This window comes from Hypanus sabinus, chromosome 18 (genome assembly GCF_030144855.1).
Source record: "Hypanus sabinus isolate sHypSab1 chromosome 18, sHypSab1.hap1, whole genome shotgun sequence".
Lineage (NCBI taxonomy): Eukaryota > Metazoa > Chordata > Chondrichthyes > Myliobatiformes > Dasyatidae > Hypanus > Hypanus sabinus.
This window is the reverse complement of record NC_082723.1, coordinates 58239140-58259181: the sequence shown is the minus strand read 5'-3', so window position 1 is coordinate 58259181 and position 20042 is coordinate 58239140. Positions and strand designations below refer to the sequence as shown.

General features: G+C 42.1%; 1 protein-coding gene across 1 annotated transcript in view; it reads left to right on the top strand.

The window, feature by feature from the left end:
* The first annotated feature begins 2425 nt into the window (after positions 1–2425).
* The window catches only part of LOC132407255 (uncharacterized), a 78442-nt gene continuing 60825 nt past the window's right edge, over positions 2426–20042 (top strand). The window contains exons 1-3 of the mRNA XM_059993516.1: positions 2426–2525; positions 9468–9589; positions 17883–17960. Of these exons, the coding sequence (XP_059849499.1) occupies positions 2426–2525; positions 9468–9589; positions 17883–17960 (300 nt within the window). The remainder of the gene's footprint in view (positions 2526–9467; positions 9590–17882; positions 17961–20042) is intronic.

Below are 20042 nucleotides of genomic sequence, written 5' to 3'. Positions count from 1 at the left end.
TCTTCGAGGTTAGTGGAAAATGTCTTCTTTAAGGTTAGTGGAAGAAGTTTTTAAATAATTTGAAGGCAAAGTTTTGGATTCAGCACAGTCCATCGTGGGTAAAGCCCTCCCAACCATTGTGCACATACTCATGAAATGTTGTTGTGGCAAAGCAGGATCTATCATCAGAGATCCTCACCACCCAGGCCATGCTCTTTTCTCGCTGCTACCATCAGGTAGAAGGTACAAGAGTCTCAGGACCTGCACCACCAGGTTCAAGAGCAGTTACTACCCCTCAACCATTAGGCTCTTGAACAAAGAAAATAACACTTGCTCATCCATTGAGATGTTACAACCAATTATCTCACTTTAAGGACTCTTTATTTTGTTATCTCATGTTCTTGTTATTTATGCTTGCATTTGCACAGTTTGTCATCCTCTGTACTCTAGTTGATATTTAATTGATGCTGTTATAGTTACTATTCTATAGATTTGCTGAGTATGTCCAAATGAAAATGAATTTCAGTTGTATCTGGTGCAAACATGTACACTAATAATAAAAAACTGCTTTGAACTTTGAATAAAGAGCCAACCAGCTTCATATATCAGCACCCTCATCCTAGAAGTTGCCTAGTGAACAAAACTGAAATATTCCCCTGTGGGAAGAGAAATAGAGTTAATATTTCAGGCTTTGTCATAATGGGAAGGAGCTAAACTAACCTTGTGGGGAGGGGAGGGGAGATCACTTCTGAGAGGATAAATTCAAGGTGACTATAGGGATACACTGTAAACAAGGTTATCTAATTAATTAATGAGTGAATGAAAGGTATTGGAAAGAGAGAACATGGTCAAAAGAGTGTAGAAGTTGACCTCAAAAGATTTTATTTTGCAATTCCTATATCTTTAATAGCTTGCTCTTGACCTTCCACAGCAATAACTTTCAATAATTTCCCAAACTTATCCCATCCAATTCACATTTTAAAGTTTCCTTTGGATTAAATACTCTGGTTTCAAATTAAACTAAATTACTTTAAGAATTACTGGACACTTTTCTCTGAAGTTTTCTCTATAACAAGATTATGAATCATCTTTGTTCATTGTACAATGTGAGGTTTAAAATATTAATTTTCTTCTTTGGTTCCTCAATCTAATGATTTCAAAAATAAACTTGTATATATTTGATTAATTTCTTCCTCACCCAAATCCTATGTGTAAAGTACCCTATGAATGCTAAATTACCAATTATGTTAATTATTAACTAGATTTATGCAATGCCCAATATTACAACTATAACTTGCTGGTTTGTAAATAATTTCACTGCCTTCTGCCCTTTGCTGTTTTGAAATTTTACCCCAAATGACGTTAATTCTACATTACCTACTGAGCAGTGTGTTTTCTCCCTACTCTATTCACCTCCTTCCTTGCCTTTTTCTGTTTATTCTTCCTCAGTCAACCATCTTGATCATTCAACGCCCTGTAGTTATGTTTCTATAATGACAATTAAATCATACTTATTTTGTACTGTTAGTTTGCACTGTCTAACAGGATTGATCCAGTAATGTCCAGACCCTGCTTTTGCATGTTTCCCTGATCTCTACAACAGGCCGTCGTGTCACCCTCAGTGTTGGCGCCCGCGTTGTTCGACGATGAGAGGGTAATGAACTTTTCGGCCTGGCGGTTCTGAGGTAGTCGTCACCTGTACACCTTTAGTCACGCAGAGGTGCCCTCGCACCGCTTCACCTCAGTGAGTTCGGCCCTGAGTACGTGACAACGAAGCCTCACCCTCAGCAAACTGCACGGGGAGCCCAGGCAGTTGCGCCCCGTGTTACGCCCTATGGAGCCTCGAAGCGGGCTGCGTGACGCGCCCCGGATAACTCCTCGTGGAAGCCACGTGACGCGCCCCGGACAACTCCTCGTGGAAGCCACGTGACGCGCCCCGGACAACTCCTCGTGGAAGCCGCGTCCCGGATAACTCCTCGTGGAAGCCGCGTGCCGCGCCCCGGATAACTCCCCGTGGAAGCCGCGTGCCGCGCCCCGGATAACTCCTCGTGGAAGCCGCGTGACGCGCCCCGCGCCCCGGATAACTCCCCGTGGAAGCCGCGTGCCGCGTCCCGGATAACTCCTCGTGGAAGCCGCGTGACGCCCCTAAGCGCCCCGGATAACTCCCCGTGGAAGCCGCGTGCCGCGCCCCGGATAACTCCTCGTGGAAGCCGCGTGACGCGCCCCGGATAACTCCCCGTGGCGCCCCTAAGCGCCCGTTGTGAGCAGGTTGCGTGACGCGCCCTGGATAACTGTTCTTGAAACCCTCAACCACCCGTCTTACGCGAGCTTCGTGCGTAAAGCGACCCGGATAACTCCCCGTAGCGCCCGTTGTTCGCGGGTGTGTGACGCCACAGAGCATCGTGCGTGACGCCCGCGAAGTGGAAGGGGTGGCGGTAGGTGCCAGATGGGCATCGAGGGTGGCCGTGGCGACGGCATGGCGTGCTTCAAGGAATGGAGCAGCCGCGACCAGATACTGCAACTGCGGAATAAAATCTACCTGGAAGGTAACGGGCCGCCCAGCTTCGGGAGGCACTGCCGATATTATCAGTCGACGGGCTAGGCGCTGTCCGCACCTTAGCCGGGCACCAAACTCGCAGCTACTGTTTGGGCGGGTTGGAAATTCAGAGAAAGTTAGTCTCTTATTGAAACATTTTGTCTGACGGGCAATGTAACCTGTAGTGAGAAGTGGACGAGGTGGGACCAATTCATTGGCTTTTGTCGAAGTCAGTACAGGCTTGTGATCTGAATAGTCTCCTGTTACTTGCAACTACGCCATGCCTTGACTTGCAAGACGCAGAAAAAGAGCAGTTTGCTAGAATTTACGTAGCAGATTAGGCAGCATTTGTCAAGCTGGAAAACTGAATTCATATTACACATTTGTCAAAACTAACTAGTTCTGATACACAAAGAAGGCTGTTTAAGTGAAACTGTTGAATTTAATATTGGATCCCAAGTAGTAGAATGTGTGAAGATGATAAATGAGATGCTATTCCTTGAGATTTTGGCTGCCTTTGGAACAGTTTGGAGGCTAAAAGAGAGATCAAAGAGAAGCGACAAATTATCTCACACACAAAATGCTGGAGGAACACAGCAGGCTAGGCAGCGCTGTCGACGTTTCGGGCCAAGACGAAGTCCGAAATGTCGACAGCGCTTCTCCCTACAGATGCTGCCTGGCCTGCTGTGTTCCACCAGCATTTTGTGTATATTGTTGTTTGAATTTCCAGCATCTGCAGATTTCCTCGTGTTTGCTCGACAAATGATCTGAAGGATCTGTGGGATAACCAGAGTCAGGTTTGATGTCACTGGCATATGTATTGAAATTTATTGTTTTGCAGCAGCAGAATTTGTTGTCAGCATTTTGGCTCAAAATGTGAATCAGGGCCTTTCCTGGTGCAGGGTTCTGATCCAAAGTGTCAATGGTTCCTTTCTTCCCATAGAGGCCCCCTCTGAGTTCATCCAGCACATTTTTCAGTGCCTGGTGGCTTATGATCAAGAGACTAGAGATAAGAATGGGATAGTTACAGTGATGGGGAACTGGAAGCTCGGGGTCTCTCTTGCCAAACGATTAGAGGCGCTACAGTGGTCACAAACTCTTTAGTAAGGGAGATCACGTTGTAAGTAACAAATGCAGTGTATACATTGGAAAATGTGCTTCATCTGCTGGAGATTTTGGGTGCCTGGATATTGGGAAGGGAAGAAGAAAATGGGCAGATGTTGAATCATGGTTTCATGGATAAGTACCATGAAAAGAGGAAATGATTGGTGGAGGTGAAGGTCACTGAGGGACTGGTGTGGTGGTATTAACTTCTGTAACGTCACAGAAATTACAGAGGCACAGTGGAAGAGGGAGGATAGTGAAGAAAGGCAAGAATAGTTGAGTTCTCTCCCTGCTTGGAGTAGGAGAGGGAATAAGAGCAGAAATATGAGATATGGGGCAAGTGACAATGGTTTCCTTGGGGCACACCCCTGAGGGAAAATAAGCTATCTCTGAGGGCCCTTATATTAAAAAAAATCATTAGCCTGACACAGTGGGACCAGAGAACTCCAATTATATTTTGCATCTTCAGCATCAGCAGTTCTTCAAAATTTTCAGTTATGTAAGAATATGGTATGGAAGTGCTGACTCCTCAGTTGGTGGAGGGGAGATCGTGTTCCAAGAAAATTGAACCATAATGCAGAGCTGTATCATCTGTTCATGCATCAAAAATTCTATTGATTCATTTCCTCTTCCCCCACACACAAGTTTCGTGAGGCTGAATTTTATTCTCTATCTGAATTTTTTTTAGTAGCATTTTGTTATTTTTGCAAGGATGAATTTCCATGTTGCATGGGTCAGCTATTAAAAGGCTGGTAAAGCTTCAATTTATCTGATTCCAACTTCGCATCAGAGGCCACTGCAGTTAATGTTTACATTCCCTGTTCCCTTTCTTGAGTTATTTCAATGTCTGAAATCTTAAGAAGTTAGACTGACACAACTGCTGATCACACTGAAGAGCTTTGTATATAATACCTCAATACAACTTATTTTTTCACTTTATTTATTTATTTAAAGATGCCGCATGGTATCAGGCCCTTCTGGCCCAATTAGCCCGTGCCACCCAGTGACACTCTTGTGACCAATTAACCTACTAACCAATATTTCTTTGGAACGTGGGAAGAGACCAGAGTACCTGCATTCACAAGGAGAACTTACAAACTCCTTACAGACAGCAGTGGGAATTGAACCAGGGTGACATGAACTGCTATGGTACCGTGCCACCCAGTGCTCCTTGGTCAACAGTATGCAAGGACCACCTGTTTGTAGGCTTTGATGACAAACTTCTGTAGATATGTAGTAGAGGGTATATTGACTGGCTGCGTCACACGCTGCTATGGAAATACCAATGCCCTCGAATGGAAAATCCTACAAAAAGTAGTGGAGGTGGCCCAGTCCATCACAGGTAAAGCCCTCCCCACCATAAAGCACAACTACACGAAACCCTGTTGCAGGAAAAGCAGCATCTGTCATCAGGAACTCCCACCACCCAGGCCATGCTTTCTCCTTGCTGCTGTCATCAAGAAGAAGGTATAGGAGCTTCAGGATTCACATCATCAGGTACAGGAACAGTTGTTATTCCTCATTCATCAGGGTTTTGAACCAGAGGGGATATCTTTTGACAATTGAATGTGTTGTGTTCATGTGCTGCGCAATTTGTACAGTCTAAAACTTTCTTGGGATCATATTTTAAATTTTCTGTACTTTGTTTAGATATTAGCAACATTTCTGGCCTGTCTGTACTCTTTGGTTTAATTGTCCTGTTACGACTCTTCATTTGATGTTGAAGTTAATCCCTTAAAATGAAGTCCTGACTTAAACCAACTCTCAAGAAGTACAAGCAACACACACAAAATGCTGGTGGAATGCAGCAGGCCAGGCAGCATCTATAGGAAGAAGCACTGTCGATGTTTTGGGCCGAGACCCTTTGTCAGGACAGCACTTCTCAAGAAGTGCTGTGGATTAATATACAGTACATGTGGATTCTAGGCCATATGGTCAATCCTGCATTTTCCACCTTTCAATGAGATTATGGTTAATAAATCCCAATTCAACCTTCCTATCAAATCTTTACGTCCCATATTGTCCATTAACTGTCATGTTATATATACTCGATTGTTTAATCTTCTAAGTGGTCTCTTGTCCCAGGAATATTCCAGTTATCTTTGCCAGGGTGTAGTACAGTTGTCTCAAGCTGTAGTGGTAACATATGACTGCACGTGCTGGAAATGGAACAGATGCCTGAGCATATGGAGGATCTGTGGAATGAAATGGACAGTTGACGTTTTGGGTTGAGACTCTTCATTCCTGGTTCACTTCTGATCTCCACTGATGGCTGCATGGAGTTTGCATGCAGGCATCAGTGGAGATGAGAACCCTGTGGGTTTCTCCTAGTTTACTTCCGTGCCACGAAGAGATGCCAGGGTTAATTGTCCCTGGGGTCAGAAAAAAAGATGAGTTAAGATAAATGCAGTCTCCTTGCCTTCAGAAATGGGAATTATAATGAGAGGGAAAATAAAAGAAAGAACAACTACATTGATGCTTTGGTTCTGTCTTTACAATATAGGATACAGGCAAGCTCCCAGAGATGTTGGAGAACATAAGGTCTAGGGAGAAGGAGGATATATGTTAGTAGAGAAATGGTGTCAGGGCATTGGAAAGAATTAAAGACTGATAGCTGTCCAGGCATCAACAGCATGCATCTTACAGTACTTAAGGAAGTGGCTTAGAAATGTCTGATGTACTAGTGGTCATTTTGTAACAGTGTTTAAACTGAGGCAATTCCAACAAATTGGAGGGTAGCTGATGGAACAGCAACATTTCAAAAAATAGGCAGAGAGAAAACAGAATCATGATCATTTCAGCCTGAGTGGTGAGGAAAATGCTAGAGTACTTTCTAACTGGGAGAAAATACAAAGCCAGTATGGCTTTATTAAGGGAAGAATCAGGCTTGACAAATCTACTGAGTTGATTTTGGGGATGCAACTAGTAGATTGGTTGAGGGAGAACCCGTGGTATTCGAACATTTCTCCCAGAAAGTGATTACTGTAGTATACAAAATTAATGTAGATGGGATTGAAAGGAAACAGACAAGCAATAAATTGATAATTTTCTAAGTGGGATGCAGAAAAGCCTCAGATTAATTTGGATAGATTGAGGGAGTAGGTAGATGCATGGCCAACTGTGCTGTTGTGGATAAATGTAAGGCTACAACAGGAAAGAGACACTAACAGGAAGGCAGATAAACTCTCACAGAAACCTACAAAATTCTAATCAGACTGGACAGATTTGGTACAGGAAGTATGTTCCTGATGACAAATCATTCTCTTATAAACATCCTTCCCTCCTGGATGTTGCTGCTGAGCTGGACAACCTTCATGCCAAAGAACTTAGTAAGAACAACCTAAAAGGGGATGGAAGCATAGCTCAAATACCATTTATAAATTTGCTCATAATACAGCCATTGTTGGTAGAATCTCAAATGGAGATGAGAGGGTGTACAGGAGCGAGTTATGCTAACTAGTGGAACCTGGCGCTGAGCATCAGTAAGGCGAAAGAGCTGATTGTGGACTTTGGGAAGGGTAAAACACAGGAACGCATACCAATCCTCATAGGGGGATCAGAATTGTAGGGAGTGAGCAGTTTCAAGTTCCTGGGTGTCAAGACCTCTGAGGACCTAACCTATAAACAACTTATCAATGCAGTTATAAAGAAGGCAAGGCAGCAACTATACTTCATTAGGAGTTTGAAGAGATTTGGTATGTCAACAAATACACTCAAAAACTTGTATAGATGTACCGTGGAGAGCATTCTGACAGGCTGCATCACTCAGGTATTGGTGGGAGGGTACTGCTCAGGACCAAAAGAAGCTGCAAAGGGTTGTAAACTTAGAGTCAGTTCCATCTTGGGTACTAGCCTACAAAGTACCCAGGACATCTTTAAGGAGCGGTATCTCAGAAAGGCAGCATCCATATTAAGGACCTCCAGCACCCAGTGCATGCCCTTTTCTCCTACTGTCAGGTGGGAGGTACAGAAACCTGAAGGCACACACTCAGTGATTCAGGAACAGCTTCTTCCCCTCTGCCATCAGATTCCTAACAGGACATTGAACCTGTGAACACTACCTCACTTTTTTAATATACTATTTTTGACAATTCTTAATCTATTCAATATGTATACTGTAATCGATTTACTTATTCTGTTTTTCCTTCTATATTATGTACTGCATTGAACTGCTGCTAAGTTAACAAATTTCAGGACACATGCTGGTGATAATAAATCTGATTCTGAATGCAAGCCTTATTGTTTTCCCCGTCATGGTGTGCATGGTGAATTCTGCTGCAAGTTTTACTATTGGAGCAAGAGGTAAAAATGATAAACTATTTTCTCATCTGTGGCCCACCTTTCTGCCCTACTCACAGCTAAGCTTCAGTCTGAAGCAGAGATAGTTTCTTATTGCACCACACTCACCTCGCTCAGTTTAAGAGTTCTTGACATACTAGTATGGTGAAAAATCTTGGCAAACCCTGGAGACATGTCACTGACATTTCCCTCTGTAGCAATAACAAGAATCCCTCACTCCCAGCTGATTAGTATGGGAGCCAGTGAATGTGCCAGGATGGATTACCTGGCCCACTGAGGTGGATGGTGTGGGGTGGGTCATACAATTCATCCTGGCATATTCCCGAGTCCCATTTAATTGCTGTAATTATAATTAGATCTTCAATATTTGAAAAATATTCCCTTTCCATACTTGATTTTCGTAAGGGCAGACCTAAGTACTATAGGCTTGTTTTTAAAATCTTCTCGTACTGATCATAACATTATAGGAAGAATACGGAGGCATTAAATATGATCAAGAAGATAAACACAGGAAAGGTTCTTTGGCTGAGGGTTAGTCAGTCAGATTTATTATCACTTGACATTTGTATGAAGTGAAGATTTGAGGCAGCATTACAGTGCAAAAGACACAAAAACCTATAAATTACGAAAATAAATGAAGAATAACAAAGTAATGCTGTATGTTCATGGACCATTCAGAAATATGATGGCAGAAGGGAAGAACCTTTTCCTAACTCTGAGAAAAAGACTGGGTAATTTGCCCTATCTATGTCCCTCATGATTTTAATCATCTCGATAACATCATCTCCCAGGCTCTTATGCTTCAAGAAATAAAGTCCTGGCCCATCCAACCTGTTCCAAGAACTGTCCTGGCAACAGCCTTATAAATTATTTTATAGTTTAGTAACATCTTTCTTATAACTGAACACTGTACACCATATATGGCCTCACTAGTATATTGTATATAGCATAATCTACCAAATTTATTCTTACTGTCCTGAATTATGAAGGTCCCAAAAGCCCCCATCACCACCCTGTCTGCCTATGACTCCACTTTCTGTGAACTAAGTACTTGTACTCCAAGATCCCAATGTTCTGCATTTCTCCTGGTGGCCCTGCCCATTTCACTGAAAATCCTACATAGATTTGACTTCACAAACTGCAATGCCTTGCACTTAACTGAATTAAACTTCATTTGCAATTCCTCAGATCAAAATCTGCCTGTAATTTTCACAGTAAATTCCTCTTAAGTTTCCCAGCACCCATGGAGAATTGATGAATAAGTAGATTGAGTATGTTCTGATCCTGGACCTCTGGCTTGTGATTGGTAACTGTCCAGACAGTACTGCATCCCATTTGTGTCAGATTTCTAACTGTCCAGACAGTACTCCACCCCCTTTGTGTTAGATTTCTAACCAACTGAGTGCTGTGCTATCCACACTATTGTGTGCAATTTACTAATCTGCAGCAGATTAATTGGTTTGGGGAAGAGGAACCTTATCAGGATCTGCAAAATTTGAAATGAGTAATTGATGAAATAATGGGTTTCTGTTCTTGAATTGACTTACAGAAAAGTACAAGACTGCTTATTATCAAACAGCAGAGAAAGAGATAGTGGAAAATTTGGATAAAGTTAAGCAACTACGCAAGGATGTAATCCTGGAAAGCATCAAGTTCCAAAAAGCCGATCGGGTGAGTGAACAACCAACCAGGTAACATCTTGAGAAAATAGAAATAGGTTCCATAGATTTCCATCATTGGAGGCATCTACTTGAGATGCTGGCTGACAAAGATGATACCTATTATCAGGGACCCCCAACATCCAAGCCTTGCCCTCTTTTCACTGCTACTGCAGGACATACTGATGCCTGAAGTCTTACCACCAGGTTCAGGAACCGTTACTTTCCATGGTAGTGTAGTGGTTGGCGTAACATTTTACAGCGGTTCAATTCTCCACTGCCTCTAAGGAGTTTGTACGTTCTCCCCATGTGCATGGGTTTCCTCCGGATGCTTTGGTTTGCTCCCACACTTCAAAGATGTACAGGTTAGTGTTAGTAAGTTCTGTGCATGCCCTGTTGGCAGCAGAAGCATGGTGAAACTTGTGGGCTCCCCCAGTTTCAAACTGTGTTGATTATTGACACAAACTACACATTTCACTGTATACTTCGATGTACATGTGACAAATAAAGCTAATCTTTAAAAAATGTACTTATAGCCATCAGGTTCAGGAACCGACCTGCACAACCCTAATTCCCTCTCAGCAATGGAGCTTTATGGACCCACCTTTTCAATTACCGTAGACTTGCTTCTAATGGTGTTTTTTCATTAACATCTTCCTTTTGCAATCTTTTTCTCCACGGTATTGAATAATTTACATTTTGTGTGTTGTCTCTATATAGTTAGAGCTTTATTGTCAATGCTCAGGACAGTGAAATTGCAGTGATTCTCCATTCAGTGCAAAGCAGCATATTGGAAATTCAATGACTGAAAACACAGTGACTGAATCTAAAATAACATCTAAGTTATTTAGAATGCCATCTAAGTTACAACCAAATTTAAACAAATCTGTGACGTTGCTGCAAGCTTTTTGTTGTGCCTGTGCGTCACCGTACTTTTGCATTTGTCAATGAACTCACTTTGCATCTTTGAAGGGTTGGCTGAAACCTCTGCCTTCACCCCCCCCCCCCCCCCCACCAACCAGTTTCCACCCATCTCTTAAAATGTCACCCTGAGAGGAGCTTCTCATTTATGAGTCTGTTCCAACTGATGCTAGAATGTCCTGCTCACTCCTGTGTGCCATACGGGTCCTACAGATTCATGTCCAGGTAGATCAAGTACCCAAAATGTTGGCCTACCACAGCAAGGAGCACTTGACCTGCTGTCCCTCTGTCTGTGTAAGAGACATAGATGTCTACAGGCAAGATGGCAAATAATTGAAGTGTTGGCTTCATTTAGGAGGTGCAGAAGGGATAACCTAAGTAATCACGGGTCAGTGAGTTTAACTGCACGGAAATGGAGGTTGTTGGAATAAGTTCTAATGGACAGAATTAATCCACACTCGGAAAGGCAGATTAATCAGTGATAGCAATGGCCTATATGACCAATTAAAGAGTTGGATGTTACAGATGACAGAGAAATCGGTTGAGGTGTTGATAGTGAATATTCTAACGGTACAGAATGTTGTAGGTTGGTAAGAAGATCTATGCCCTGGCAAATGGAATTTGCTAAGTGTGAGGTGATGAAGACCTATAGGGCTAGTACATGCATAATGAATGGTAGGGCGCAAGAGATCACTATTGTACAAGTCCAAGCGTCCCTCATGGTTGTACCAGGTAAGTAACCTAGTTCAGAAGAATACTTGGCCTCGTTTGCTAGAATACAGATTTTATGAGGAGAGAGGTTTTGATCAAACAATGTAAAATATTTGGCCACAGCTGGAATAGTATTTACATTCTGGTGTACACATTTTTAGGATATGATTGTACTGGAAAGGATCCAGGGGAGATTCAATGGAATATTTCCGGAGGAAGCTTTTCAGAGATTGGAGAGGCTGGGTTTGTTTTTCTTGGACTGGAGGAAGCAACCTGAGTAATAGAAAATTATTAGGGGTTTGTATTGCGTAGACAGTCAGAAGCTTTTCACCACAGTAGCGGTATCTTAAACTAAAGAGTAGAAATTTTGGTAAAGGATTCAAAGGGTATCTGCCTGGATTAGAGTCATAAAGCACTACAGCATAGAAACAGGCCATTCAGCCTATCTAGATCATGCCAAACTATTAATCTGCTTAGTCCCATCGAGATACACCTGGAACAAAACCCTCCATGCCCCTCCCATCCATGTGTCTATACACATTTCTCTTAAATGTTAAAATCAAATCTGCAACACCACTTCCGTTGGCAGCTCGTTCCATGCTCCTATCGCTTTTGAATAAAGAAGTCCCCCTCCCCCATGTTCCCCTTAAACATTTCACCATTCACCCTTAACCCATGACCCTTATTTCTGGTCTCATCCAACTTAAGTAGAAAAAAACCTGCTTGCATTTACCCTATCTGTACCCCTCATAATTTTGTATCTATCAAATCTCCCCTCACTCTCCTACACTCTAGGAAATAAAGTCCGAACCTATTCAGATTTTCCGTATAACTCAGGTCCTGGCAACATCCTTGTAAATTTACTTAGCACTCTCTACATTCTTTGAATCTTATTGACATCTTTCTTGTAGGTAGGTGAGCAAAACTGAACACAATACTCCCAAGTTAGGCTTCACCAGCGTCTTGTACAGCTTCAACTCCTCAGTGCCCTACCACACACCATGTAAGACCTACCCTGATTTGCCCTCCCAAAGTGCAACACCTCACAGCGGCCTGTATTAAATTCCATCTACCATTTTTTAGCCCATTTCACTAGCTGGTCCAGATCCCACTGCAAGCTTTGATAGTCTTCCTGTCCATCCACTGCACCCCCAACCTCGGTGTTATACACAAACTTGCTGATCTAGTTCACCACATAATCAACCAGATTGCTGATATAGATGACAAACAACAACAGACTCAGCAGATATGATGTATGGAAGGGCCTGTTCCTGTGTTCCTACATTTCTAAGTAACATATTACCTTTACTCCCAAGAAAGTTGTTAACCATCTGAACTTCGAAATATATCGACGTTGCTTTATCCTAAAAAATCTTGTCACAGCAAAATTCACCAGAACTGCAGCAGTTAAAGAAGGCAGCTCACCACCAGTAACTTGAGGGCATTTAGAGATGAGCATTGTCTGGATCCCAAAAAAATATTAAATCTTTGTTCTAGATTGCTTCTAATCACTTTGAGTTCTTTATTTTGTGATAGTGGCCTTAATTTGGTTCTTGATTGGACATGGCATCAGAGGTTACGGGGAGCTGGGGTTGAGGAGGAGATTTGAAAAAAAAGGATCAGCCATGATTGAATGGCTGAGCAGGCTTGACGGGCCAGATGGCCTAGTTCTGCTCCTATGTCTTACGTTCTTAATTTCTTTTTGGCAAGGCTTTAGATATTTAATAGCTTTCATTACGAAGAGAAATGTTGGACCACGTTGGAAGGAATTCTTCCTACTGTACTGTGAGGTAACAATGTTCCAGCTTTGTGGTGAACTACATATACTTGTCTGGACACGCCCCCCCCCCCCCCCCCCCCCGCTGACTGCGCCTGTGGCTCCTCCCACTGACCCCGGTATAAAGGCGATTGGAGCCTGAGCCCTGCCCTCAGTCTCCAGGATGTAGTATGGTGGTCAATTGCTGCTTGTCTTTCTTCCAGTTAATTAAAGCTAATATCTCACCTCACGTCTCGGAGAGTTATTGATGGTGCATCAAGCTTGTTACTGGAGATGCAGCTTGTTTTGTGTAGAATGATGAAATCGTTCCAGTGCTCTGAGACTTGAGGCTGTTGGGATTTTGCTTAAATACTGTGAGCCTTGTAGCGTAAATGTGACTCGGACACCGCAGTATATTAAACACACACGTTTATTCACCAGACTTCCATTTTACAAAACCTGCGTTCTGACATCATACGCACTCTGACCTACGAATACTCACATGATACATTACATCCCCCTTCTCAATTTTTTTTTAATACTGTGAATTACCAAAACAATGCCTCTAGGTATGACTTTCTAACATTACAACAGCCATGACATAAACTAAAAAAAAATCTTTCCTTCCTATACTGTATTTTACATTGTATCTTACAATACAAACAGCAGTATATTTTCTTTTACTAACATAGACTAATAAACCTTTTATTTCACACCTTGGAACTTATGTATGATTTTGTCTCAAACTGTGCGAGACTGTAGGTAGATCTAGTCTCTGTATCTAGCTGGAAGTTTGACTTGTCTCCCAGACCTTGTGCGATAGAACTGTGACTGTGCTTGTTCTTCAGAGTCAGTCTCTCGAGTAACCTCTGTGTCTGCATTTCCACCTCGGTCTGTCTGCGCCGAACTTTCACCGTCATTGCATCGTGGGATTTCATCACGCCCCTCACGCTTGGTGTCGTTTGTTTCCATGTCTGTATCCGTAGAAATGTCCTGTGTATCTGTACGTGGAAACACCCTCTCACCTGTCTTCAGCAGATGCTTTCTGTTCCTCCTGTAGACTCTTCCAGCCGGCGTGCGAACTATGAAGGATCTTGGTTGCTGATGCCTGTTCACAACCACAGCTGGCTGCCAAGTGTCTCCTCTCTGTATTCTGACATTTTCACCTATATGCAGATCTGGTAACTGTCTTGTGTGTCTGTCAGAGTACCTCTTTTGCTTTATTTGCTTGTACTTTAGCTTTTCATGTACTTGAGCATTACCTTCAGGAGTCAGTAGAGTTGTGGATGTTGGCAGCTTGGACTTCAGATGACGTCCCATCAACAGCTGTGCAGGAGAGAACCCCACACCCTCAATCGGTATTCAAGCAGAGCAATGTACGGGTCACTGTTGCTGCTTTGTGCCTTCTTGAGCATGTTCTTCACAGTTTGTACAGTTCTCTCTGCTTGTCCATTAGACTGAGCGTGCCCAGACTGGAAGTAACATGTTGAAATTCCCAGTTTTCTGAAAATTTTCTAAACTCACCACTGGCATATTGTGGACCATTGTCACTGACGACAGTATCTGGAATACCATGTCTTGCAAATGTCGACTTCATTGCGGTAATGACACCTTGACTGGATGCGTCACTTAACTTGGTGATTTCCGGATATTTTGAATAGTAGTCCACACAAAGCAGATACTCTGCACCATTGTAGCGAAAGAGATCTGTGCCAAGCTTCTCCCATGGTCTTCCTGGTAGTGGATGGGGAAGCAAAGGCTCTCTTGGATTGCTGCTTTTATTTTCATTACAAGCAGCACACTGAGACACAATGTCCTCTATCTGAGTTGACATACCTGGCCAATAGAGAACATCTCTTGCTCTTTCTTTACATTTCACTATCCCCAGGTGTGACTCATGAATTCTGTTGAGCATTTCCTGTCTCATTTGATTTGGTACTATGAGTTTTGCCGCTTTGAACATTAGTCCTGATGCATGGTTAATTTCCTCTTTAAATGTCCAGTATTTCTATATTTCTTTTGGAACATCTTTTCTTTCTGTTGGCCATCCATTCACTGTAATGTCTCTTAGCATTTGCATTTCAGGATCTTCTGCAGTCGCTTTCCTGAACATGTTCAACTTCTCAGAAATAGGTAGCTGAGGTGTAACCCAGTTGACCTCCAGCTCTCTTCCTAGCAACTCTTCCTTTTGCTCTTTGAGGTAAGCACGGCTCAAAGCATCAGCGATGTGCAGTTCTTTTCCTGGCTTATAGGTGACTGTGAGAGTGTACTTCTGTAGCCTGATAAGCATCCTTTGCAGCCTCATAGGAGCTTGATGAAGTGGCTTTTTGAAGATGCTCTCAAGTGATTTGTAATCACTCTTAACCTGGATTTCTTTGCCATATACATACTGGTGGAACTTCTCACACCCATAAAATATGGCAAGTAATTACTTCTCGATTTGAGCATATCGGCGTCGACAGTCTGTAAGTGCTCGTGATCCATACGCCACAGGCCTCCCATCCTGCAGTATAACAGCTCCTATTCCTTCCGAACTGGCATCCACAGACATTGTCATCGGTTTATTGACATCATAGAACTTGAGTGCTGGTGCATTGGTAACCAACTGCTTCAATGTGTCAAAACTTTTCTTTTGTTCATCTTCCCAATGCCATTCAGTGCTGCTCTCTAATAGCTTTCGAAGTGGAGCACTGACCTCTGATAAGTTGGGAATGAACTTGGCAAGATACTGTATCATGCCCATGAACCTCAAAAGTCCTTGCTTATCTTCAGGTGGTGGTACCTGTACCACAGCCCTGACCTTTTCATTATCTGGTTTTAGCCCATCAGCGCTGAGTACGTGACCTATGTATTTGATCTCTGTAGTTCTGATCCTCCATTTACTTCTGTTCAGTTTTAGGTTGTACTCACATGCTCTCTCCAGAAGCTTCCTTAATCTCTGATCATGCTCCTCAATGGTGTCACCCCATATCAGCAAATTATCAATGATACTGACCACTCCCTCCAGGCCTTCAATCATTTGTGCCACTGACCTCTGGAATACCTCTGACGCAGAAGAAATCCCGAAGGGTAGACGCAGGAAACGATATCTACCTATGGGCGTGTTGAAAGTGCATAATTTGGAACTTTCCTCATCCAGCTTGATCTGCCAGAAACCTTGATTTGTATCCAATACTGAAAATACTTTGCATTAGCCATGCGAGAGACAACCTCTTCAACCGTGTGCAGCGGATAGTTCTCTCTTTTGATGGCTCGGTTGAGATCTTGTGGATCCATGCAAATCCTAATCTTTTCCTCTGTGACCACTGTCACCATACTATTCACCTAGTCAGCCGGTTCTATTTCTCTCGTTATGACTCCCATCTGTTCCATTCTGTGTAGCTCCTCCACTACTCGATCCCTGAGAGATACTGGAACTTTCCTCGGAGCATGCACGACTGGTGCAACAGTTAGATCAATCTGGATATGGTGTTTCCCTGGTAAACATCCTAGTCCAGAAAACAACTCAGCAAAGTCTTTGAGAAAGTAACTTTCTTTCTCAACACCATAGATTCGCTTCACCAGGCCCAGTTCTATGCATGTTGCTCTGCCTAGTATTGCCAAAACATGCTGTTGCACAATCTCACACTCTAACTTGTGTTTTTGTCCTTTATACACACAGGTGAGTGTTTTATTTCCCAATGATGCTGTCTTGTGGCCAAAATATCCAACAAGCTTGCAGGTGGATTTTCCAAGTTTTCCTCTGGTGTCCAGTGAGTTGAATGTTTCTGCTGACATTACATTTCACTTTGCCCCAGTGTCGAGCTTAAATGTCACATTCCTCCTGTTTATTATCAGATCTTGAGTCCATTCATCTTCAACATCTATCTCTGCATTATCAATATTCTTGATGCATACCTCCTGTTCCACTTCAATTGTTCCAATGAACATGTCATTGTTGCACTCACTCTGTTCCACAGCATGCATTTTCCTTGCTTGCTCCTGCAATTTGCACATCTTTGCAAAGTGATTTTTCTTTCTGCATAATTTACATGTCTTACCAAAGGCTGGACATTTTCTGTATCCATGTTTATAACCACATCTGTTGCAGTTAACTTCCTTTTGATTATCCTGTGGAGCTGGCTTTGTCCTACTCTTGTCAGTTTTCACAGCTTTTATTTTGTATACTTAAGTCTCTTCATTAAGCATTTTAACCTGACTCAATGTGATCTCGCCAGCACGGCACATATCAATCGCTTTTTCCAATATAAGCTCTACTTCTCTCAACAGCCTGCCTCTCACATGATCATCTCGTATGCCACATACAATCCTGTCGTGTATTAAAGAATCATGCAGTTGTCCGAACTCACAGTTTTTTGCCTTGCTCTTCAAATCTGTTACGTAGGCGTCTATAGTCTCTGTCGGTCCTTGACCCCTCGTAAAAAATATATGTCGAATGTACAGTAGGTTTTTTCTCGATTTGCAGTAATCTTGAAACTTTTTCTTCAACATTTCAATTTCTGCTCCAGCCACATGCAGAAACGTAGCACATTGCACTTTCTCCATCTTGTCATCTAAGCCACTAGTCATGCAAAACAGCTCAAACTGCTGGAGCCATACCTTCCAATTCTCAGCAATATTACCTCATAGGCTTAAACTCGACGGTGGCTGTAACTGTGTCATCTTTTTACGTGTCTTCTCTTCCTTTCCTTTTCTTCTGACACCATGTTGTGTTAATGGGACTCGGACACCGCAGTATATTAAACACACACGTTTATTCACCAGATTTCCATTTTACAAAAACCCCATTCAGACATCATATGCACTCTGACCTACAAATACTCACATGATACATTACAAGCCTCAAAGTATTCTATAGTTATTTAGACTTGAGCTGTGCTGTCTTCTCTTGTCTCACACCTTTATTTTTCTCTTGCAGGTGGTTGAGAATGCCATTGCTCATGAATGTGAGGATCGAAAGGATTTAAAACTTTGCTTAACAAAAGCTGCCATTGAGGTATCAAGTGAATATTTTGATTTCAGACATTGGAACAGTTTTAGCCCTAGAGGCAGATTGACATTGGGACCAGTTAATTTAAACCATATAAAATGTTTTATTTCAGTCACTGCTACCTTTGAACTAAGATAGTGACAATCGTTCAGATATTGAACCAAAACCAGTGTTCTCAGGATGAGACATCCATGCATGAGTCATCATGGCCCCACACAAATGGTCTACCATTACTGATGCCATTGCTGTATTGTCAGATATCAGATAATTGAAGACTGGCATAAATACGAATTCGGTGTCGTGACCCCTAAATGCTTGATTTTTTTTTCAGTCTGAGCTGCTGACCATTTTGCCTATTATGTGAGTGCCAGCTCTTTTGAAGAGCTGATTGATTTGTTCCACTCCCTTGCACTTCTCTGTAGCTCTATAAGTTTTTGGTTTCAAATATATTTTCAGTTGTCCTCTTCCCAGTAAGTGAAACGCCTTTATTCTAACTTTTTAATTTGGGTGCTTTTAGATGAGATAATTAAATAACTTCCAGTTCACTTGTTTTGCCAATGCCTGGCCAATTAAATGCTTAAAACATTTGGTAATCCTCTGCCCCACCTTAAAGACAGGTGAAGAGAACAAAGGTGTGGAGTTCTTCTAAAGGAACTGTCTCCTTTGTAACCAATTTGTAAGGTTCCCTAATGAGGGGGGGATTCACCATTGAATTAATAATGGCAATTATTTCAATTGTTGAATCTAATAATGGAAAATAAATCAGTGGATAAGAAACAGAAGACTTCAAATGCTGGAATCTAAAGTGGTTCTCAACTCGTCCATTTACCTCTACAGATGCCGCTTGACCCACTCTGTTCCTCCAGCACCATAGTTATTGCTCCAGTTAAGAAGGACAAATGTGACCATAAAATGTTTTGTGATGATGGAGGAAGCTAAGATCAGGCTAGCAGATGATGATAATGGATGGTGATGCAAGTGTAGGTTGGCATGGGCATTAAATTAGCATAATAGATTGGATTATATTTTTTCTCTCAGCCCAATTAATATTATACTTATTTTGTTGGGTAAGTTATCTAAAGTTCATATTTACATTTGTTCATTTATGTTTAAAATACATGGTACTACTGCTGCAAAAAGCTGGTTTTCATTACATCTATACCTTGTGTATGTGTGCCTATGGCAATAAACTTGAGCTTATTCAACAACAATGTAGAACAACAATGAAATTTAAAACTCTTAAGAGTGCAAGAAAAATACATTCCAGTAAAAGAAAAGGGTGAATTAAACACTACTACAATTCAAAGGATGGAGAAAGGTAACAGTTTCTTCCCCCAAGCTATCAGACTCCTCAATACCCGAAGCCTGGACTGACACTTTGCCCTACTGTCCTGTTTATTATTTATTGTAATGCCTGCACTATTTTTTGTGCACTTTATGCAGTCCAGTGTAGGTCTGTAGTCCAGTGTAGCTTTCTCTGTTTTTTTTATTACATAGTTCAGTCTAGTTTTTTTGAACTGTGTCATGTAACACCATGGTCCTGAAAAACGTTGTCTCATTTTTACTATGCACTGTACCAGCAGTTATGGTCAAAATGACAATAAAAGTTGACTTGACTTGACTTAAATGAATAAGGGTAATTAAAATACACAGAGGAAGGAGTGTACGATGAGAGAATAGAGTGGAATTAAAGGAAAATTAAACACAGCTTGCAAGGCAGAGTTTCAAAATTACCAAGGAGCACAAAAAGGAAACACAATAAAGACCTCATAACAGAAAAGGCATGTTTAGGTAAAATAGCAATAAGGGAACAGAGCAAGTGGAACACTGTAAACAACTAAGACCTTGTATTTTAACTTACGTATATGACCTTTTTGACAACATCAGTCAGGAACGATAGTAAGGTTAGACCTAACAGTTTGCATTGGAACTGGGTGAGAGTCGACAGTGATTGAGGTCTTCTAAGTGTTCCTTCCGGTGAGCGCTGGCCACCTCTCTACCTTTGATAAATTCACACCTGTTCAGCATGAAGGCTTTGGGCTTGAGGTAGCTTTGACGCTGAAGAGCCATGATTTTTGACACATTTCG